This window comes from Mytilus edulis, chromosome 13, assembly GCF_963676685.1.
Source record: "Mytilus edulis chromosome 13, xbMytEdul2.2, whole genome shotgun sequence".
In the NCBI taxonomy this organism is placed as follows: Eukaryota; Metazoa; Mollusca; class Bivalvia; order Mytilida; family Mytilidae; genus Mytilus; species Mytilus edulis.
This window is the reverse complement of record NC_092356.1, coordinates 4,708,759-4,733,526: the sequence shown is the minus strand read 5'-3', so window position 1 is coordinate 4,733,526 and position 24,768 is coordinate 4,708,759. Positions and strand designations below refer to the sequence as shown.

Here is a 24,768-nt window from a genome sequence, read left to right as displayed (position 1 = left end):
AGAAAAATCCTTTTGTAAAAAAAATATCCTACGAAATAAGAATAGGGATTCTTGAGTTATTTGCTTGATGTTTTATTTGAGTTATTTGCTGTTTGTTTAAATGGATTTTGTATACTTGTATTTGTCACAAACTTATTTAGTTTGAATTGAATTGAATTGTTAAACTGTGTTCTAATCCGTGACGTGTGCTTTATTCTAACCTTTTATTTTTTTATGTGGACACACTATTCTCACCAGTCTTTGCTATTAACTTTTTATAGCTGTACGGATTGGAGAAGCATCAAATAACAATTTTAAATTGGACCATGTCGGGTTCGAACCCACGACCAATCGCCCTCGAGGCGTACACGCTTCCACGAGACATCAGAGGCAAGTTCTAAAAGTAAAGATTCTTTATTTGACGGCATTATTCAATTCTTACAGACATACTTCATGGGGTACGATCACATTTCTCGCTATGTTTTATTTCAGTTACATAAAAAGGGTACCCTAATTCATTGCTTGGTATTTTCTATAAACCACAAGCAAGTATTTCACGAATATCATAAAATAGATCAACCAATAATAAATTTGCTGATAAAAACGACAGTAATCATGATTGGCGGGAACTTTGGATCCCAGCTCGAATAATAGGGCATTTTCGACAGAGCAGAGTTTTTCTTTCGACTGGTAATTTACGGACCCCCAAATTAGTTAAAATTGAAAAAGGAATCAGTAAAAAGAAAGATAAACTAAATTGATTTTTTAAGAAAAATGTTTTATATATTATATATTAAGTTATAATGTAAAATATTTTTTTTGAGAACCCCCCCCCCCCCCCCCCCCCCCCCCAAAAGGTATGCGCCAAAAACAAACTAAAATTTAAAACTACCCCCCCCCCTCTCCAAATAAAAAATACCCCAATAACATAGAAAAAAGCAAAACAAAACAACAACAAAATAAAAAAAAAAACACTGTTAATTTAGTTTATCTCAATCAACCATTGAAGTCGTTATCAGAAATTCGATTTGTATAGTCACGTTGTGCTGCTGCTTAATAGAAAACCAAACCGCAATAAAAACCGCATAGTATTATTATAACTTGTATGCCGACTTTGTTGATCCATATTAAAATTATAAATAATGAATAATTTCAAAACAACTGGGAAAAAGAAAATGGATTCATCTAGAACATTTTGAAACTTGTAATTCGTTTATTTTTATTAAAATAATTTAAAAAAAAACGACAATGTAAAATAACATTACAATAAAAGACAAGGATTATCGAGAGTTCTAGATATTATTCTAAAACTATGCATAAAAGGAGTATTCGATCAGATTATGAAGTTCGGTACGGACCCCTACCATTGGACTATTTTGAATCTGAAGATTTGGTAGACTATAAGGGTTTAGATTCGGTAGATTATGAGGGTCTATATGGCCCAACAGTGACCTCGGACTATGATATATCTTATGAAAGAAGGAGACCGTATTATTTCTCAACTTCACGAGGAGATTTTATCTCTCCTGTAAGCACAGATGACTCGGTTATACCTAACTTGTATAGACAAAGGTATATGGTTTTACCAAATATTAGGGTAAGCATTAAACAGTATAATTTATTTTGCTTTTACTTGTTCTTTTTTTGTTTGTTAGCTATTTCATGATAGATATAAAGGTTAGATATAATTATAATGTAAATAGACCCTTCTGAATGGATAGTTTTTAGTACGTCCTCGAGAGTATTTTTTAAAAACTTTTTATAGATATTGTAAAAGGGGGTAATATGAGAAAAAATTTGGGACCCTAATTCAGAAGATATTACCAGAATTGGCATTTTTCATATCTCAATATTTTTTAAGTCATTTAGGGTACTCTAAATTAAGAAATTATTGCGATGTTTTTATTATTGTGAAATGCGACAGGATAGTAACGCAATAATTTAAACTCGCATTATTATTTTTTTTATAGAAATTAAACAGGATTTTCTCAATATCGCAAAAAAATAAAATCGCATTCTAGTCTAAAGTGAACAAATCGCCATTATAAATGCACACAATAATTTCTAAATTTAAAGTATTTAAAATTATTGGCGGATCATTTTTAATAGTCTCTTAGTCTATTGTGTTCACAGTTTATTTTTCTAGATTCTACATGATAAAGACCACTTGTTGAAACTTCAGATTTCTTGTGTTGTTTTGGTTAGTGTCATACTAGCGTATTCGCCAAATGTGCTTGTATTCATTAAGCATTGTTAAGTGTCATATGCATACTCGTAATACTGTTTTATGATATGTCTCGTCTTAAAGTTTTCAGTTATTTACTTTTCCGATGAAATCATTAAACGTTAAATATAAAACAAAATACCAATAAATCTTATATAAAAAATTGGTAGACCATTTTTCACTGCAGTCTTGTGAACATTTAATATTGATATGATAAAATAGTTGAGTTGATTTGAATAATATATTGGTTCTGTGACGGGATAGCTTCCCTTAGATACTCCCCGGTGTAGATACTTAGGCCGTGTTCACACCAAACGCCATGTACAGTAAACCTGTTTACAATTAGTTTAATGAACTGGACATTGGTTTCACATTAAATTTGTTCACATCTATACGCCTTGTTTAATTACCTGTACATAAGATTTGTTCACACTTGTAAACTCCATGTCATTTAAATGTTTATTACGTAGAATCGAATGCAAAGTTTTCGGACAACTTTTCTAGCAGTAAGGGAACGACCATTTGACTTCAAATCAGGGGGGGGGGGGGGGGTGTATCGATGGAAATATTCCGAACCCCAATTGGATTAAAAAAAAAAAGGTCCTACAGATGATACAAAAATATTCTAAATTAAGAGTTTCCCCATACATTACAGTGTTAAATGATGAAAAAAAATGATTACCAGCATAGAAAAAAAAAACGGAATAAAACTTTTGCGCGGAAAAATTTCTGGCTCAGATATATAACAACAACCCCCCCCCCCCCTTTTTTTAAGTTAAGTGGCTGCTTCTTTATGAAAGCCATTTTAATGATTTGCAGTAGCTTAAAAATAATAAAGATGTATTGATTAAGCATTAGAAAACGTAGACTGCAGCAGCGTGCTTTCAGGCGAAGAATATATATTTTTATTCTCATAAAGCCAATGCATTACATCGGTACAGAGATTAAAGGAGAAGAAGGAATGATATATTAGGGATCACTATATTCCTATCTTTTCTGTTTGTTACAAATGGTATCTTCTCCAAGGAGTATTTGGCAAAGGGAGGGGGTAATGTTGGTTTTTTTTAGTTTTAAGGTTAATTTAACGGATCCGAGATACATGTACTAGACAAACAATACATTTACCTCACACTTTTTAAGTAATGCATTTATGAGTGAATCGTTGTTTGAGTAAAGACAAGTGGCAAACATTGCTGTGCAAGTCAAGTCGATTCGGAAAGACCTTAATTTTTAAATGAATTATGTGTTCGGCAATGATGCTGCTTTGAGTCTTGATAAGGGCTTAATAAAGCTACGTTAAGTTTTAAAAAAAAACAAATAAATATATCAAGTTTAGAAAAATATTTCTGTAAAGAACTTTATTAATAATTGTTATAAATATCAATTTTAATCAAAAATTATTTCTTCCTTAAATATACACGGTGAAACTAATGTTTTAAATGCCTAGTTTTGTGTACACTTAATCTACACAAGGCCTACATCGAGTATCGACTGCATGTAGACAAAACATGTTTTACACTACATGTAAACATTGAATTTTATCAATGGGAACGTAATTTTGTTTAGTTTACGTGTGAGTTACACTTACACAACACCGAGTTTAGGTCAATGTGAACACGGCCTTAGTCAGTCATAAGCGGTTGAGCTAAGGAAGTACTTGTTTAGCTTAGTCGGTTAACACCCTCCCTGAATCACAGAGATCCCGGGTTCGAGTCCCAGTGGGAGCAAGCAATTTTGTAATAAAATTCATGCTCTCCGGTTACATTTCCATAGATTTTTTTATGTGAAAACTCAGTTAATGAGATCGTTAGAGTTTCTGCTTTGAAATTTTTCAGGAATTACCTTTCTTAATTTCCTTTAAAGCATTGTTGAAGGGCGAACATTACCTTTTTGTTGTTTGTACTGTGTTTTGCATTTTATTGAACTTCAAGGTTTATTGCGGTTTAGTTGTGTACTTTGGTATCTGGTAGATATTTGTTTCATTGGTAATCATACCACATCTCTTTGTTTATATGCATCCAAATCGTCCAGTTAAAAAAGTTTATATTCAGCTATGTTGGAATAGAGTTTAACAAATAAACATAATTATATAGATAAATAAGTATACGGTTTGGGAAGTGTTGAAACCTTACTTATGACAGAAAGTAGAGGTTGAATTACTTTACTATGCATGGTAACCTATCCCGTTCATTGCTGATTGGATAACGCAACAAATTCCCAGAAGGCAGTTGAACAGTTCTCGTTTCTAACGATAGTAACCCGGACAATGGGAATACAGTATTGGATTTGTTTGGGGAAGACATTGATCTTTGAATTAGCACGTTCTTTTGACTTCATAAATAATAAAAAAGAAGTTTATTACCTTGTTTAGAAAAAAATCAATTTTAATTAACAAGAATAGCTTTACAGGAATTTGTTTCTTTCGATTATTTTTGTTTCTGGTAACTCATTTTCAACTCTTTATGTGGTTTGTTTTATTTACTTAATTATTTAAAGCACAAAAAGATAAGATACAATTATTAAACTAAATTCTGGCCTGCTTTCTCATGTTCTATAATTTAACATTAGAGCACACGATCTTTCCATGTGGAATCCTGCAGCACTAATTATTCTGCAACTGTTATTTAAAAAGTTTTAAAATACGCCACTTTAACAAATGAGCCATAAAGATTAAATAAACCATATACATGTACAGCGCAGCTAAAGGAGGGGATATTGTTTAGTACTCATAAGGCCCGCCTAAATGATATTAAAATAAGGTATATTTAAAAAAGTATCAACTCTTAGTGTTTGTTCGTAGTTTTTGTTTTTAGAACTGATTCCATAATACCTGCTTCATTTATTTACCAATTAATATGAACAAAAATATATTAGACAAACACCAAAGAGACAAAACCTAAACCGCATAAAGTTTATACATTGTTTGTCTGCAATGTGACATATAAATAAGAGAACTTTTGCAAATGATGGTGTGAGGATTGCATGTCATGAATTTTTATTCCATGTTCCGTCTTTTCGTTCTAAAATATATATAGATTGCAGTTATAAGCCATCTTTAGAGGTTATTTTTTATGTTTAGATATACACTATTGAGTTGTTTGAACCATAGAGTACTCTCATGTAAAGGAGGGGCGAAAGATACCGAAAGGGACATGAAAACACATAAGTCGAAATAAAATGACAACGCCATGGCTAAAAAAAACCAAACTAATAGACTAAATCAGTACGCATAACATACTGTCCCAGGTTAGGTTGGGATCCCGCTAACATGTTTAACCCCGCCACATCATGTATGTATGTGCCTGTCCCAAGTCAGGAGCCTGTAATTCAGTGGTTGTCGTTTGTTGATGTGTTACATATTTGTTTTTCGTTCATTTTTTGTCCATTAATGAGGCCGTTAGTTTTCACGTTTGGATTGTTAAATACATTGTCATTTCGGGCCCTTTTATAGCTGACTATGTGGTATGGGCTTTGCTTATTGTTAAAGGACGTACGGTGACCTATAGTTGTTAATTTCTATGTCATTTTGGTCCATTGTGGAGAGTTATCTCATTGGCAATTATACAATATCTTTTATTTTATATGGCGTACAAGGGCAGTAAGTAAGTAAGTTTTATTTTATATAGAGAACGAAAAGCTGATCAACACGAACCCCACTCTTTGGTGGTTTTTTGTGTGTCTTAAACACATTCACCATTTGCATTCTCTATTTTAAATGTCTTTTCACCCTGTATTGTTTGAAATTGTTGTAATTGGTATGATCTACTTTTTATATCAATGAAAGACTACAAATTTATAGAATTTCATTTTGTTCGCATAAATTATTCAGAGTAATTATATTTTGCATACAATTTAGTTTAGCAATGTTGTATGCAAACAGTTGAAACAAAATAATTTATGACGACACATCTACATTGTAAGATCGCATAAACCTCCCGAGTATATAAACTATATAATTGGCAGACAAAAAACCCCGTTTTTATCAGAATGCTATCTATACGACTAATTTAAATTCATAATTTTGTAGCTAACGACGTATTACATGAAATATGCTTCATATTCGACATTACTTTTTCCTCATGGGATTTGTGTATTTTTTTCTTGTTAAATTTCAATCAAGTTTAACAAGACAAGTTTTAAATATTTTATTTCAACAAGAAACACTTGACTGGCATAGTTTTAAAAATGATTGTTTTTCCTTGGATAATATATTGATTCATATTATTTAGTCATTTGTAACGTGCAACCGTTGTTTGGCTTTAAATTGTTCTTTTGATTTTGAGTTAACTGCCAATACGATGTATAGAGCCAGATTAACGGATTCGGAAAACTGGGTTCGTACACGTTTTTTGTGTTTGTTTTACATTTTGATAAGTTTTTTTGTATTTTTTAGATTTCATATATTCGTACATTGAAATCAGTAATTGTGTACAATATATGACATAATATAGTTTTAATTCAAGAAAATGTAATGTATTTGGCAGTGTTGTTACTTTTACATAATGATTTCCATTAATACTTTGTTACAATTTCATGTCTTTTTTTTTTCTTTTTTTTTTCTCTCGTCTTTTATTGAAAGAGTTTATGTTATAATAGTTATCAAAGGTACCAGGATTATAATTTAATACTTATGTTATAAGTTTTACATAAAATTACAAAATTAAAATATTCCCGTACCCATAAGAATCTTTTGAACAATCAAGGACTTGTTTAACTCCATTTTTATACGGCCGTCGAAATTTTGACGGGACGTATTATGGTATACAAATGTCCGGTGTCCGTCTGTCCGTCCGTCTGTCCGTCCGTCTGTCTGTCCGTCTGTCTGTCCGGCGTAAACATGTCGCACCGTAACTTGAGATCAACTTATCTAAATTTCATGAAACTTAATATAGTTGTTTTTTATGATGGTCAAATGATCTGTATACTTTTCGGTGAAAATAAGATTTAAACTTTTTGAGTTACGGCACTTTGTAACTAAAACAGGGGTGTGTTTTTTTTCACATGTCGCACCGTATCTCAAAAACGATTCTTGATTATTGCTTAAAACTTTAAACACTTCTTAGTTATATTACTCTTTATATCTGTATACTTTTTGGTGATGATTCAAAATTTCATTTTTGAGTTATTGAGTATTTTGTAAAAAAGGGGGAGGGTTTTTTACATGTCGCGCCGTATCTCAAAAACGATTTATGATTATTGCTTAAAACTTTACACACTTCTTAGTTATATTAATCTTTATATCTGTATACTTTTTGGTGATGATTCAAAATTTCAATTTTGAGTTATTGAGTATTTTGTAAAAAAGGGGGAGGGTTTTTTACATGTCGCGCCGTATCTCAAAAACGATTTATGATTATTGCTTAAAACTTTACACACTTCTTTGTTATATTAATCTAAAGATCTGTATACTTTTTGGTGATGATTCAAAATTTCATTTTTGAGTTATTGAGTATTTTGTAAAAAAGGGGGAGGGGGTTTTTACATGTCGTGCCGTATCTCAAAAACGATTTATAATTATTGCTTAAAACTTTATACACTTCTTTGTTATATTAATCTAAAGATCTGTATACTTTTTGGTGATGACTCAAAATTTTATTTTTGAGTTATTGAGTATTTTGTAAAATAGGGGAGGGTTTTTTTTTACATGTCGCGCCGTATCTCTAAAACAATTTATGATTATTGCTTGAAACTGTACACACTTCTTTGTTATATTAATCTAAAGATCTGTATAGTTTTTGGTTTGATTCAACATTTTATTTTAGAGATATTTGTAAAAAAAAGAACAGGGTTTGGGGGGGGGGGGGGGGGTGTTCACATGTCCCGCCATGTCTCAAAAGCAATAAATGGTAATTGCTTAAAACTTTCTCAGAAACTATTTATGATTATTGCATAAAACTTCCACACAAGACGTCGGGCGTATCATGTGCTCATGTCGCAGCTGTTTATTATTCATTTATCTCAGAAATCGAAAGTTTGGTCTTAAGTGTGATCGTAAGAGTAGTTGTATGACTCGATCTTAAGAGTCTTCCTATTTCTAATATTAAAACTTACGATGTTTTGTAAAAATCTCTTACGACAATTCTTAGGATAATATTAAGTACAACACGTAGGACCTCCACTTACGACTTTTAGTGAAATTAATTACAGAACTAGAGGTGTACATGTGTATGTTAGTTTCCAAAATAGCTGTATATAAGTGTATGATTTTATTGTAATTATTTTTTTCTTTTTTAAACGTAACTTTTTTATTCGTTAAAGACATGTTGGCATGGATTCAGAATGATGTGTCCGGGTAAGGTGACATGTCTTCCTGCGGACGGTTAATACGTGAACTAGCACGTTAAAAACCTCCACAAATCATAACACATTAGAGTTTTTTATACTGCGTTTCTTCACCGTAATACGTTTGTTGGTTGTTACTTTGTGATAACAAGGTTTTCGGTATAACAGTGCGTTTCTTATAGATTACATGTATGTTACTAGAACGGTTCGTTACTTCATGGACACTTGTTTGTCAATTCTACAGTACGTTTCTTCGTGTTGATACGTTTGTCGGTTTAACGATGCGATATTCACGGTGAAACGTTTGTCTTTTTTACAGTGCGTTTTTTCACCATTAAAAATATCACGTTTTATAGAGCTTTTATAGTGTATTTCTACATAATGACATGTTTGTCGGTTTTACAGCGCTATCTTGACGGTCACCTATTTGTCGGTTTTTTATTGCGTTTCTTCACGCTGACATGTTTGTCAGTTTAACAATGCGTTTCTTCATAATTATGAATGCCATGTTTAATTCTTTTGCAGTGCGTTTCTCGACGGTGACAGGTTTGTCCGTTTTACAGAGGGGTTCTTCGCGTTAATACGTTTGTCGTTTTTTAATGAGCTTGGTTCACGGTGACATGTTTGTCAGTCTTGTCAGTCATACAGTGCATGACATGTTTTTCGTTAAAAGTTGTGTTAAGTCACGTTGACATGTTTTTCGGTTTTACTGTGCGTTACTTCGCGCTGAAAATCATATTTCATGATAAAATGTTTGTCCGTTACAAAGGGCACTGAAATTTTTCCAACTATTTGATTTATTCCATTCTCACGCTAGATTTTCTAAATCTTTTTCAGAGTGAACTACAGGTAGTACAAAGTGACGATGAAGACGTTGTATATCAAGAACAAAGACCGGCCACTGAAGTATACATGTCTCAAAATCACGTTCAAAACGAGATGAAACGGTACGAGACAGTTGGCGGAACGAAAAAAGAAGATCTTAAAAAAGGCAGGAGAGTTACGTTTTTTCGAAATGGGGACACAAACTTCAGAGGGATTAGTATAAGTATTAGTCAAAACGATTTCCGGAACTTTGAGACTTTATTAGTGTTCTTAAATGGTAAAATTCCTACCACAGCAGGAGTAAGATATGTTTTCTCTCTTCCCGACGGAAAAGAAATCAAAAGCGTGACCGAATTCAAACACGGGAAGGCGTATCTGGCATCTAGTGTTAAGAAACCTAATATAAAACTGCCGTATGGTTATTCAAGAGAGACAGATTGGACATCAGCGAGGCCATCGCCAGGCAAAGTTAGGAAAGACGAAGTTCATCTTTTTAAAAGACCAACATCACCGACTTCTTCGCCCACGCGCAAAGCACGTGTTATAACTGTGGAAAATAATTTGAGGAAAGAGTTGAAAGAGAAAGTGATAATAGATCCACAAACAAAACAAAACTTTGAAGATATTCTGTGCATAATAGGTGACCTAATCAATATGAACGTAGATTCCTTGTATACACGACGGAAGCCATTCAGAAAGGTAGGTTTTACTTAAAAATTCCTGTTCGAATTGGTAGCATTGTGCAATTTGCCGATTTGGAATTTTCGAAAACGTACATCAAAACGTTCAATGATTGTTAGACAACTTCATAAACAATTGAATATCAGCCAACTTTATGCATTTAGTACATGTACATACTATTCTACAAAAGTCCATGTTCTTAAATGATAACTTGTAAAATTGAAGTTTCGAACGTTATATTTAATAAGTACAATGTACATGTATACATTCGTATTGAGGACCCAGCTGTTTTCTTGTGCGCTGAAGACCTATTGTTAGCCTTCTTATGTTTTCTGCCTTTTAGTCTGATTGTTGTCTCTTTGCCATATTCCTCATTTCCATTCTCCATTTTATGCATGTTGTCCTTTTGATATCAATAATATTTTACCTTATATAGTATGGAAAAAAAAACAAGGAGTTCGAACATTTGACACAAATTCAAAAACATCACCTAGGTACATCCTTAAGTCTTAAAATGAGTTGACTGAATGATTCATATTTAGCACATTATGCATACATGTATATTTTATAGGTCGTTAGTTTTTCGCAACTCTTCCGTGAATTCAAAAACCATGACATGTTTATTGCTTGCCAAGAAGGAGAAGACCCAACAGATAGGAATAGTTACCATGGTAGCAACAACTCAGATAGTAAGTTCATTGTATGAGGGTCTGGATGGGGGGTTAACCGAATTAGGACACCAATTGACCAATAATAAAAAAGAAAATGGACCACGAAATAAAGAACAGGGGAAAACTGGGGGCTAAAATATAAAGAAAGGAGAATATTAGACAAAACAATAGAGAAAAAATACTTTGAAATTAAAGAATACAGAGTTGAAGAACCCCATACAGATCCTCAGATATCACATAACGCATAACTGAACCAGGAGACGCTTCCGTTCATCTTATTTGTATATCAGATCTTAATTTTTACTGTTTTACCTTTACTTATAAATTATTCAATGTCTTACAAATGTGAAAGTATATACCAGCATCTAATTAAAGATGTTATCTTGTTCTCTTAGTCAACATGGTCAATACATCATCATTCTTGTTCCGTATACAATTTTAGAACTGTAGAGATGCAGAGTTTTAATGAACTGTTAAAGGAGCAAACATTTAACTTCAAAAAGGGGGGAGTGTGGTATGGTCATTTGTGTGAGTCAGATTTATTTTCGAGCAAACATTTATCTTTAGTTTTTCAATGCTACCAAACAACTTATTATTTTTTCTCCAAAATGTCCATAAAAGAGGAGCAAAAGATACCAGAGAGACACATGAGGCAGTCAAATTCATAAATCGAAAATAAACTGACAACGTCATGGCTAAAAATGAAAGAAAAGACAAACAGACAAACAATAGTACACATGACACAACATAGAAACTAAAGAATAAGCAACACGAATCCCACCAAAAACTAGGGGTGATCTCAGGTGCTCCGGAAGGGTTAGCAGATCCTGCTCCACATGTGGCACCCGTCTTGTTGCTCATGTTATAAAAAATCCGGTAGATAGACTTATTCGGTAGGTCACATTCATGAAAGGGAAGGGGATTGTAGTTGCAACGTAAGGAACGTATCTGATATCATCTGTGAAACGGTTATTCCATAACGGCCAACCAACTCCTGAAGCCGTCCGCAAAATTTACGAAGGGATGATTTCAACTTCACCATTTGGAACTCTTGGTTTAATAGTTTCCTTGTGAGCAGCAACCCTCTATCAAATAAATTATGATAGGAAACACAAACACGGGAATATCGTATCAATTTGGAGATATATACCCCTTATGCAGGTGCTGCTGGAATGTTGCTAAATAGAAATGGAAAGTCCACAACTATAAGGGATAGGAAAATCTGGATTCTGAATATTTTAGTTTTGTCATCTGCTAGACACAATATTTTTTCCAATCAAATTTGGGATAAAAAAAATACCGCCTTGAAATTAAATGGTCGTTCCCTAAACATTTTGATGAATTTAACATGTCTGGTATTTTGATGCTTAATTTCTGTAGAATTGCAGAGTATTGATGATCTAAACACGTCTGGTATTTTACTGTTTAATTTCTGTAGAATTGCAGAGTATTGATGAACTAAACACGTCTGGTATTTTGATGTTTAATTTCTGTAGAATTGCAGAGTATTGATGAACTAAACACGTCTGGTATTTTGATGTTTAATTTCTGTAGAATTGCAGAGTATTGATGATCTAAACACGTCTGGTATTTTACTGTTTAATTTCTGTAGAATTGCAGAGTATTGATGAACTAAACACGTCTGGTATTTTGATGTTTAATTTCTGTAGAATTGCAGAGTATTGATGAACTAAACACGTCTGGTATTTTGATGTTTAATTTCTGTAGAATTGCAGAGTATTGATGAACTAGACACGTCTGATATTTTACTGTTTAATGTATGTAGAGTTACAGAGTATGATGATCTAAACACGTCTGGTATTTTACTGTTTAATGTCTGTAGAGTTACATCGTTTTAAAGATTCAACATGTCTTGTATTTTACTGTTTAATTTCTGTAGAGTTGCAGAGTATCGATAATCTAAACATGTCGGTATTTTAATGTTTAATTTCTGTAGAGTTACAAAGTATTGATGAACTGAACATGTCTGGAAGTTCAAACTCAGATTCCCCACCACCAATGGAGAATGGTTTTAGTACCAGTAGATCAGATAATAATTTAGAAGACGACTCAGCCAGTGTTCTCATCAATGGAAAGATAAGACGTATGTATACATGTAATACACAGTTTACATAACACTTTGTTAAAGTGATTATTGGTAGCAGCATATAGTTTTTATTTGTTCCATCAACACAGACCCCATTATGGTTTTTATTCTCAAATTTGTCAATCAAGTTTTCTGATAGCGAATCTCAAAGGTTTGAATAAAATTTAAAGCTTTTTTATACGTTATATTTTGTTTGATCACTTGCATTTATTTAAATTTTTGTTATCCTAAAGTTTATAGTATTATTTAAGAGTTTAACTGTGCCTGAAACAAGCCAGGAATAAGACAGATGCTGACCATTCTATTGCTGTGTTTGAGTTTTTGATTTTGTCGTTTAGTTAATCCGTTTTGGGTTTTCTTCGGAGTTCAGTATTTTTGTGATATTGCTTTTTTTCGGTACTGATTTTATTTTCTGGTTTCTGTTCAATTCATTCACTTCAACATTTGCGCACAGTTACGAGCCTAACAAATTGTATTGATATCTTTTAATACTAGCTTGTCAACTAGATGTCTTTTGTCTCAGTATTTGGGCATTACAGAATGAAAACATATACATAGACTAAGATATTTTCATCCTACTTAATCGGCCAAACATAACTGTAAAGATAACAAGATTGATCTATTTGTAAAAGGAACAGTAAGAATTCCATTTCTATTATGCAGGATACTACCCGCCATCGATGTCATATCCAGACGATGAAGCCGGCAAACCAGACCGGAAATTAAAACTTGAATGGATGTATCCTCTTGGTATTCGTATAATTATCTTAGAGAAAGGGGGTTGCACTCTTAACTTCTGAATTTTTTAACTTACGGTTCCCTTTTTTAACTTTAGAAACAAGTAGATTTGATGTTGTCTTCTTAAAAAGGGCGAATAAATGTTTTCCTGTATATTTTGAAGTTATCGTTTTTATTTTGCTATTATTCGCTATTTCAAATTAAAAATTCAAGCAATTGTGTGTATTACAATCAAAGTTCCGAAATTGGCATGGTTGTGAATTCACATTAAAAATCTTAACTATAAACAGATATGGCTACCATGCGAAAGAAAACAGCAGTAATCTTTTCGTTTTATCCAGTGGAGAGATCGCGTATGCGGTTGCTTCTGTTGTCGTGTTGTATAAATACATCAGGAATAAAGACAAAGATAGAGACAGCGTGAAAGATAGAGAGGATACACAACGACTGTATTTAGGTCATACAGAAGAAGTAACTAGGTATGTCCATTTAGACGGTCATATTTCAAGCAGGTCATATCTCAAGCTGGTCATATCTCAAGCTGGTCGGGGGGCATCACATTTATATATGGAAAGTTCACAATTGGGAAGCTGAAATCATCTCTTTTGTAAACTATCTTTAAATAAAAAAAGAGCTTCATTTCCATATTTGAATACATTTTTATTTCAAATATCATGCAGTTGCTACACTGTTCATACATAAAAGGAATTACTTAATTAGAATGCATTGCAACCATCATATGGAAGTTTTGATAATTTATCATTGTTACGTTGTGCAAACTATTAAATTATTTACGTATTCGGCATGCGACTTTTTGCTTATTGATGACATGATAATATTAATATTTTGAGATGTAACTTGGAAGCTATTTAAAACAACGGTATTGCACATGGTCGACTCTTTGAAAAATTAATGTATATAGTTTGTCACTTTTGAAAATCGATTTATATAATATGTAATACTGATGATGAATTCTGTATATATTTTCTGATATCATAAAACAAAACTCATTCTTTAATTCGGATATTGTTTTATATGATATATTTGAAAAATGTAAGAGAAGGAAACAGATTTTGTAATTGTTGAACCAACAAATTTTATTAATTTTCGAAATAGTTATATGACATATAACAAGCTTAGACGACGAATAGTTGTTTCCTTGGCAATCATATCAGGTCTTCTTATTTTTATGTTAGAAAACATTTTCTCCATTTGCATTGTATGTTCTTTGCATTCTAAACAATAGCTTTTTGTACTCTTCAGTATGGCGTTGAATCCGACTAACAAGTCTATTGCATCTGCTCAGATGGCTGGAAAAGAAAACAAGGTAATTTAAACAGATTTCAGCCTTTTTATAGAGGGGTTTGTGTCGTAAAGATATCGTTTTCTGTGAAATGTTTTGCAAAGATAGCTCCAAGGAAAGGCAATTCCTTAATATAATGTCAAATTGAAAAGCTCAACACATAAAACGAATAAAAGCTAACTGTCAATACTCCTGACTATGTACATGTATACCCGTTCCTACTGTAGAAAAGTGAAATAAACTGGTTTTATAGCTAGTCAAACCTCTCACTTGTATGAAAGTCGCATATAATTCCATTATATTGATATATTTAAAGTTCCCGTCTGGTACCTAAATTGTGAAGTGCTTTGACTTAACGTACATTAGATAGTCAGTATCTCTGTAAAACTGGATTGAAAGGACAGTCTACAGAAAGCCCAATGACTAACTAAAAGAATTGCATGGAACACAATTGTTTGTATACCTAAAATGCAGTATATATTAAAAGCATAAAAACTATACCTTTCAACTTAAATTGCAAATCCAGTACTTTCAAATTATTGTACTGAAATGGTACATTAATTTTTAAGTATCGAAAAGAACATTATTAAGATACGTTTAAGTACTCTACGTAAAGTATTAAACATGTACACGTTTGGAAAAAAGCTGTATAGACAAGGAAGTTATTGTATCGATAATATGTCCATAAAATCAAATGACCCTGATATTCTGGGGAATATATATTTTGAAGAAATCAAGAAGACGCAAAAAATTTCCAAACATAATCCAAAATTTTACAGCAAGATGATAACATTGTATATGCATTCATATCTAAATGAACAATGATGTTGGTAATAGGATATTGCCCAAAAACCCTACTTATTCCAAGAATGTAATATTCTTTCGAGTACTCGATCTTATAAACTCGTATTCTATGACTAATATCCACTATCTATTTCCTCCTTTTAATTTATGTCAAATTACCAATAAAAAGATATTATTTTTGAGTTATGTCATCATAAAGTCCATTTAGCCGTCATTTGGGATCATTTCAATTAAAGTTACAAGGAAATAATTTCAGGTTTAAAATGTCCATCGACTGAAAACATCTTTACGACAGCTGAGTACAATTATATTTCGTAATACTTCATTTCAAATTAAACAAAGTTGTCGCTATGATGCACTTGGGAGAATCCTGAAAATTAACATCCTGTATAAGGACATTGATAGATAAATTGAATTAGTTTTGTTCTTATACTTATAAGTGTTTACACATAGCATAACGTACATTATCTATACTATGTTAACTCTACAATAGCAGTGGCAAATTAAATTGATAATACATGCAATTTAAGGAGGTAGACCTAGGTTAAGGGAAATAACTCTTAAAATCATCAGTACGTTTGTGTCAACCATTTTGAAAAACATATTCTAAACTTCTAGGTTACATAGATTATTTTCAATCTGTTTCAGGTAAATGCTTAAAATATGTTGATGAACTTGCCTGTTGCAAACGCATAACTGATGTAAAGAGTTATCTCCCTGCACCAAGGTCTACCCCCTTAAATATGAAAATGATAAAAGACTCGGTTGGAAGAATAGATATTGATTGTTAAAAGTGCTAACATACTATTGTCATGTTAAAAAACAAATACAGAGTTCAGGGATTTTTTTGCGCTTACAATCTCTTTAGGGTAATGAATTGAACTAGTTGATAGATAGTTTTATTAGAAAAATACAAAAGAAAAAGAGCTTTACCAAATTCGGCATAAAAATAGTTGCTACAAATATTAAACACCACGAAGATAAGTACATTTGTTTATTCATAGAAGTAAAAAAAGGTGTGTGATAAATTACACAAGCTTATTAATCATTTGTATTTTTTTCCAAACAGGCTCACATTCGGGTATGGGATTGTAAGACTTTAACGACATTGAACGTCATTGGTGTCGGATTCTTTGATTCTGGGATCTTATCGATCAACTTTTCGCAACAGGTAAATGTTGTTTTATCGCCATCAATGTTTGTTGGCACAAGAGACAGTTTATCACGGGTCTTCCTCCGGAGTAAACAAATTTTGTGTTCTAATAATAACTTTTCGACATATTTGTCACATGATAAACATGTGCTGATATATCTGAACTGAAATAAAATTAGTAATTGTACTGCACTAGATGCAAACTTTGACAAAATATGTCTCTTCATTGTTGCTAAAGACCAAACCATTTGAAAATCCAAAACTTATTAAACAATAAAGAGCTTATAAATGGAAACTGACAAACACTATAATAGTCACCAAAGTAGGACAAAGACTAAGAAGAAGATATATTCCTTACTTTAAAACATTCCAAAATTTTGTAACGGCAAAATTAAACACAATACCTATATTTTCATGCTTGCACTTGTATTAAAATTTACTGACTTCTTTGGAAAATTGAGAAAATACCTTTTAAAGATTTAGAGCTTTACAGATAAATTGCATACAACATTTTCAAAATCACTCGTGAAACACAGGTTCTGGTGTGGTTTCTAATAATTTTAAAATGTGACCTTTTCTAGAAAAAAAACCGAGTTCATTTGACATAATATGTTTGCCAAACAGAAGCACTAAGCATCCGAAATGGACATCTCGTTTAATTTTAAATTCGAATATTTGTAAACGTTTTAAACGGATATCATTGAACTTGATTCTCTTTCAGAGTAATGGTAGCTTCCTTTGTGTGATGGATAATGCAGAAAAACATGTCCTTAGTATCTGGGACTGGCAGAAAGAACGAATGGTGGCCAAGACAACGGTATGTACTGACACAGCTTACACTTAAAAGTGTTCAAAATTCAAATGTTTACGTTTTTTTTTTTATAAATTTCGAGTTTACAAAACTATGAAATTTTTGAAAAACTAAGGATTTTCTTATCCCAGGCATATATTACCTTAGACGTATTTGGCACAATCTTTTGGAATTTTGGATCCTCAATGCTCTTCAACTTTGTACTTGTTTGGCTTTATAAATATTTTGATATGAGCGTCACTGATGAGTCTTATGTAGACGAAACGCGCGTCTGGCGTACTAAATCATAATCGTGGTAACTTTTAATAAGAAATTGTATTTTGATTTATAAAAAAATACTTTAAAAATTTATTAAAGCGAATCAAAATATAGATTGCTAAAAAGTCAAATCACAAAAATACTGAACTCTGAGGAAAATTCAAAACGGAAAGTCCCTTATCAAATGGCGAAATCAAATAATAAAACACATCAAACGAATGGACAACAACTGTCATATTCCTGACTTGGTACAGGCATTTTCAAATGTAGAAAATGGTGGATTGAACTTGGTTTTATAGCGATTAACCTCAAACTTGTATGACAGTCGCATCAAATTCCCTTATATTTACAACGATGCGTTAACAAAACAGACATAATAGGTGAAATAGTCAATAATACCTGACTATGATGTATTACACGATGATTAATACCGACCGTGCAAGGGCTGCTTAGCCAGTCAAGGTCGTTAAAAACTTCCATCGTCGATGATTATATTTTTTTTGAATTTATTTCGATTAACAAGTAGTTCAAGCGATTAATGATTTAATGGTAATTGCAAAAGTAAAATACCAAAAAATAGCGTACACCGAGGAATATTTAAAACAGGCAGTCCCTTGTCAAATGGCAAAATCAAAAGCTCAAGCAAATCCAACGGATGGATAACAGCTGACATATTCTCGACTTGGTACAGCCATCTTCTTAAAATATATTCATTTTATCCTGACGGTATTGCTGATTCGGTGGTTTGTGTTCTGTTCGACGTACATAATCATAGGAAGTGAGGAATATCAGAAGTGTGGAAATTAAATGTAATCAATTTAAAAGTATAAAAAATAATAATTAACCAAGATATGAAAACATTTTGTTATAACATTGTACAGACGATGAAATGAAATCGTTAACGATTAACAAAAGTTACAAAGCCACCAAACCAACATAACTCTATTTTATTCAATATTGACTAGAACACAAGAGGTCTTACTGATCTATTTTTAATACACTTGATAGCATACACCTCTTGTTATCATATGTCAGTTCTTTGCTTACTCTTTAATGCCTAATTCATCTACTCATGTTCAAAATGACTGTCAATTATTTGCTAAACAATCAAGTACTCCGCAATTTAACATGAAAATATAAGTAAAATAAACGTATTGAAAGTACTTCATATTTTTCAATTTACCTCCAATAGAAAAAGGTCTGTACACAATTTGCACTATGTTTCATTTCACAACTGCATGTCACAAATGCCCGTGTGTGACAAACGTGTGTGCATAAAATATGTTCAACTACCTCACTGTGCACATTAAAGATGTTACAAAATACATGCTACGCTTTTGAAAATAACAACTGTCTACTGTTGTACGTAAAAACATCAGTAATTTTCACCATTACCACCTACCTAGTTAATTCATTGTCTGTGTTTATACTTTTTGTTACACTGAAATTCACTTTTTATTATGATTTGTTTCTCGACTGACATGCACACCTATATTGCGAGTTCAAAGTCTTTCTTTGAAGATTTGTCAGTTTTCAGTATCTGAAAGCCATTTTAAAAATAGATTTCGGGCGTTCCATATATAAAGAGTTTAATGCCGATACTAGTTGTCCCGAATACTCATTTATCATCCTGATATGTTTCTTACAAAATGAAAATGAACCTTATAATGAAAACTTAAAACGATTATATTAGGAAACGATGTCAAAATGTTATGATGTTATAGACAAACACGAATATTTACACGATTGTTTTTTTGTCAATTTGACTTATAAAGGTCAATAGGGTTAAAATTCAGCAAATATTAGAAGGTCAATAGGGTTAAAGTTCAGAAAATATTAGAAGATCTGTGTTTAATTTTACTAACAATAATCCTTTGCTCAATTGAAATACCTAATTAATACATGATTATATGAAAATCATTTACCTTTTGAAGAATCAATATCAAATTTTTACCAGACTAATACATGTCTAACCAAATTACTTGGCATTATCAGCCATTCTAACTTTAGTGGCCTTTGGTCTCAATGAATAATTGTGTCAATTGTTATCTTATAAAAATCTGATATGTTTGCTCATCTTACAAACATTTATTTTTTGAAGTATGGATATACAATGATAATATTTTTTTGCTTCAGACGTCAAACCTTGCAGTAAAAGCAGCGTGTTTTTACAAATACAACGACACAATTCTAATTACATATGGACAACAGCATGTATATTTTTGGAAGCTGTTCTGGGATCCAGTGAGGGATAAAGAAGGAAGAATAATGAGGGATAAAAGAAGTGGACTCTTTGTAGTATGTAAAACATTTACCATTTATATATAAAAAAAAAAAAACCAACTGGTTTACTCAGTCAAATTTGTGAGCCTAGAGGATACAGCTTTTCTGTTCAGATACTGTAAAAATCAAGATATATAGAAAAATCCACTGAGCGTCGCTAAAGAGTCTTTTATAGACTGGCAAAATCAAAAGCTCAAACACATCAAACGAATGGATAACAACTGTCATATTCCTGACATGTTACAGGCATTTTCTTAAGTATTAAATGGTGGATACGCGCGTTTGGCGTACAAAATTGTAAGACTTGTATCTATAATGAGTTTATTCACAGCACTCCTGCAATACTATTAAAGAAGAGATTTATATATATAGATAAAACAATAACGCCGAAGTGGATGACCCAACAGAAGTTACTCGGATTTGTTTTGTTATTTATAAAGTATGTTGCAGTGATTATCCGAAAATAGATTTTAATTGGTGAATTGACCTTATCTGATAGCTTTATCTTTTACTTAAAGGGCGACATACCAAATGAAGTATGTTCACTCGCATTCTCTGCCAAAGGGGATGTTCTAACTGGTGATTCCAGTGGTACCATAACAGTATGGAGTCCTGATGTTGAATACATCTTTAGTATCAATTTGGATTTGTCTGAAACGATGAAGAATGCACATAAGGTAATTGTTAATGGAACAATGGGCTAAAACATTTATATCCTATGTATACTGAATGCAAAATTTATTTCGATGTTAATGAAAGAAATTCATTTTTTGATTGTATTGTAAGCTTCTATCATTTCAAATACAACATTAGAGTAAAGATTCTTTCAAACTCAACCTTATTGCCTTCATTTAAACCGTAGACAATTTTAGTTGCAGATAAATACATTTAAAATGATAAGATAAAAAGAATGTTGCTCACCATTTAGCAAAATTACTCGAAATATATTGGCTAGTTTGGAAAATCGATTTATTGATAGCAATTTCATTTTTAAGCATCTTACGGTCAGTAAGATACATGTAGATATACCTACACTTAAATACATATTTCATATTGTTTTCTAGCATCCCGTTTCTTCATTGTATATGCTAATGGACAACACGTTGATGACGGGTGGTGGATTAGAAATTCGTGCGTGGGACAGTATAAACGGTTATAGGCCTGCAAATGCTAGAGTGGTAAGGAGCATACAATTTTCTTTTCGTAATTAAGAATAATGTGGTTGGAATTGGTATCAAAAAGTAAAATCACAAAAATACTCAACAAAAATACTGAACAAAAATACGAGGAAATTTAATAACGACAGTCACTATAATCAAATGGAAAAATCAAAAGCTCAAACACATGGACTATCATATTCCTAACTAGGTACAGGAATTTTCTAATGTAGAACCTGGTTTTATAGCTAGCTACACCTCTCACATGTATGACAGTCGCCTTAAATTCCATTATATTTGACATCGATGCGAACAGACATCAAATGTTAATCTAAGCAATATCATTGGTTGATTGTTGCCGATATATGAAAACAAATATCAAGGTCTACAACATGTTTAAAATACTTTAGGACTTTCCGACATAATTCATAATCTTCTTACGTAAAGCATCTATAAGTCTTTTATTAAATCCATTTGCATTGCCGATATAATATATTCAGATTGGATTACTTCCCGGTAATAAAAAAGATATAAAAGCTTACATATTCCGTCGATCACTACAATGCATTCGAAGCAGGTCAGATAGAATTGGTTCTTAAGCTCTGAAGTCGAAGGGTGAATATTAATGTAACATTTTCTGTATGCTTTTTTTGTTTACTTTGTCAAAACAACGACTGCAAATATCTACGAACACATAGTTGTTCCTAACTCAACGAAAAGAAATGAGTCCAAATTTGTGAATCAAATACGATGCCTATGAATCGAATTTGGATCGATATTGCTATCGAGTTAATTGCCGATTGCTTATTTTGTATTCAGCTTTTTGAATAACCTTCACGGTACATATTTTACTTCGCCAGATTTTAAATAATCTTACAAAAATACGAACCATTTATATCATATAAATTGCTATAGTCATTGTTTTCACCTTAGCTACCAGAAGCCACAGGTCATGTCAGAACTATCATACCCCAGAATAGTGCCAGTGCTGATGGACGGTTGTATATTGGAACATCAAAAGGATATGTTCTTGATGGATCACTGCAAGATAAATTTAGATTTCTTATCCAAGTAAGTCTGATGTAAATGCATTAATAATTTGAGTGTAGGTGCAATCAAATATTGGATATGAATTGGCTTTTACAATCCGCAGAACAATTTTAAAGTAACAGTACAAAATTTAGTTAACCAATGTTTAACATCCACAAGTGTTCAAAATATAGAAGAAATACTTGAATAGTGATAATAGGAAAGAAGAAATCTAAGCAGGCATAACACATGTAACAGACATCTATGTTATGTTATTTGTACGAAGTACATATATTTTTGTTTAGATGAATAAATGTAACAGTAGTATACCGCTGTTCGAAAGTTATTAATCGATTGAGAGAAAACAAATCCGGCAGGTTTTGGTTCCGGAAAATATTCTGATCAGCATTAAAAGTTTTGCATTGAAATCAATGGACAGTAGTCTAGATTTTTGTTCCAAGATATAGTAGAAGAATAGCTGAAATAAGAATTTTATGTTTCAGGAGTAGTTTAGTTTAAAGTTATTACAACTTATATTAATCCCTCTCCGATTTGCGGGTGCGAGTGCTGCCTTGTAGCGGCATTCGCCTGCTCTTTTGCGAAATCTACTTGGGTGTCTTTTACGTGCAAAAGATATTGCTCTCTCTTAACACGGGTCAGCAATTTATCGTCCCTTTCTGACGGACTAGCATTGTTTCTTAATTCCATACTCGCAAATGGTGTGACGGGAGAGTCCAACATGCTTCATGATTATAGTTGCCATAAAGAATGTGCGAATGAACGTTGACTCTAAGTCCAACATGCTTCATGATTATAGTTGCCATAAAGAATGTGCGAATGAACGTTGACTCTAAGTCCACAAAATACCATCAGCCCATTAGCCCACACTTCGGTAGCACGATATATAAATTAAAACGAATGTTATAAACGTATGTATATTGAACGTTGCTCAGGTGTAAAATGTCCGAATTTACAAATACTTTTTTCGTTCGTTTATCCATATTTCGAACATTTATCCTCAAATAAGGCAATTATGTTACCGGTTTACAAATTATCGTCAATCGATAGAGACAGGCAAATCAAGGTAACAAACAAAAAACGATGGAATCGCATGAAGACTAAGCGAGTCGAGGCAGGGTGGGTCGACAGGGTATAGGTCTCCCACTAAAACGCATGCTTTATTTACCTAATGTAAGGAGCCATATTGTATTGGAATTTTTAAATAATGGGAGAATTTGAATATTAGAAATTTCATCGATATTGTAACGTGATCGAGGGGAGGTCAACACCGACACAGACGGACGGACATAGCCATCTATGGCACGACAATATATCCTGTGGTAAATTCCCAGTAACTAAATAATACGGTATTTATATATACAAGTTTATTAACAAATGTACATTACTTCAGACACATTGACAAAGTAAGCTACAAAGTTTAAACATATAAACTTTAAATACAAGTCCTCCAGAATCTAACTGATTCAAGACTTCAAGGAATACACATCCTTACAGTATCACAGCTGATACACAATCTCAGTCTCTTGACCAACTGACCTTATCATAGAGTTCAATTACTTCATCTCTAGACAAACAAATAGGCATAACTAATTTTATTATCCTACACACCAGGACATCGTTTCTGGTCTTAATCACATCTGACAGTTCAACTTTAACTGCAGATAATAAACTAGCAACTTGTCGAATTAGCCTTGCGTCATTAATTTTCTCTGTACACAAAATAAACAGTTATAAAGCCAAACTAACTAGAGGTCAATATTTACAGAACATTAAAATATTACATTGCCTCCTTCTTTGAAAAACATGTGTCTCACATGTAAACAAAAAATAACTTTAACTTATCAAAGTATGGAAGACTACTTTTCAAAAATAAAACAAAAATACGCAATAAAAATATACGAAAATCAAAATATATCAAAATTTTAACAATAAAATAAATCAAATAACTCAATCATAATTATGAAAACATGCAATGTTCATTTCAATTTTAAATGTTCATACTTTCAACAAAGTTCTAATCAGGTACATATCTGTTGGGTGGACGTTTCACACGATGACCGCGACCGTATTCAATATTGTCCGTTGGAAAATTAGACATATCGCACTGTTCATTTTCACTCAATTCAATGTCAGACTCAATGTTATTTTCTTCAATTGCGGTAGCGTGAGACTCGGTGTCTCTTTGAATTACAGTTTTAATTAGCCAATTGTCAAAATCTCCATGATATGGTTTAAGTCTGTTGTAATGAACAACTCTTGGTTTTGACGATTCTAACTTTTGAATGCGGTATACTAAGTCACTAATACTGTTTATAATAAGATAAGGTCCATCCCAATTACACTGTAGTTTCGGACTAATCCCAACTTTTCTCTTTGGATCGTGTAACCATACGGCGTCTCCAACAGAATACGGTTTAAAATTAACTTTATAGTCATAATACC

The 24,768-nt window shown here is 32.3% G+C and overlaps 1 protein-coding gene and 1 long non-coding RNA gene across 5 annotated transcripts in view; one reads left to right on the top strand and one right to left on the bottom strand.

Annotated features, from left to right (window-relative positions):
• LOC139501752 (echinoderm microtubule-associated protein-like 2) overlaps window positions 1-24,768 on the top strand; it is a 66,569-nt gene that overhangs the window by 31,599 nt on the left and 10,202 nt on the right. For 3 of the 4 annotated variants that reach the window (XR_011658647.1, XM_071290895.1, XM_071290894.1), the window contains 12 exons: window positions 9,323-10,009; window positions 10,563-10,680; window positions 12,620-12,766; window positions 13,433-13,508; window positions 13,798-13,986; window positions 14,771-14,834; window positions 16,684-16,785; window positions 17,489-17,584; window positions 19,973-20,134; window positions 20,638-20,796; window positions 21,184-21,297; window positions 22,210-22,347. Coding sequence is in view for 3 of the 4 variants with exons in the window: in XM_071290895.1 (XP_071146996.1) it covers window positions 9,323-10,009; window positions 10,563-10,680; window positions 12,620-12,766; window positions 13,433-13,508; window positions 13,798-13,986; window positions 14,771-14,834; window positions 16,684-16,785; window positions 17,489-17,584; window positions 19,973-20,134; window positions 20,638-20,796; window positions 21,184-21,297; window positions 22,210-22,347 (2,052 nt within the window). In the remaining variant the exon portion in view is untranslated. Of the gene's footprint in view, window positions 1-1,069; window positions 1,577-9,322; window positions 10,010-10,562; window positions 10,681-12,619; window positions 12,767-13,432; window positions 13,509-13,797; window positions 13,987-14,770; window positions 14,835-16,683; window positions 16,786-17,488; window positions 17,585-19,972; window positions 20,135-20,637; window positions 20,797-21,183; window positions 21,298-22,209; window positions 22,348-24,768 lie in introns of those variants that run through there. The other variant, XM_071290896.1, reaches the window with a different exon arrangement.
• Window positions 14,685-22,306, bottom strand: LOC139501753 (uncharacterized). Its single transcript, XR_011658648.1, has 3 exons — window positions 22,166-22,306; window positions 20,648-20,770; window positions 14,685-14,817 (listed from the first exon to the last, which is right to left on the bottom strand). It is a non-coding gene; the product is annotated as an uncharacterized lncRNA (long non-coding RNA).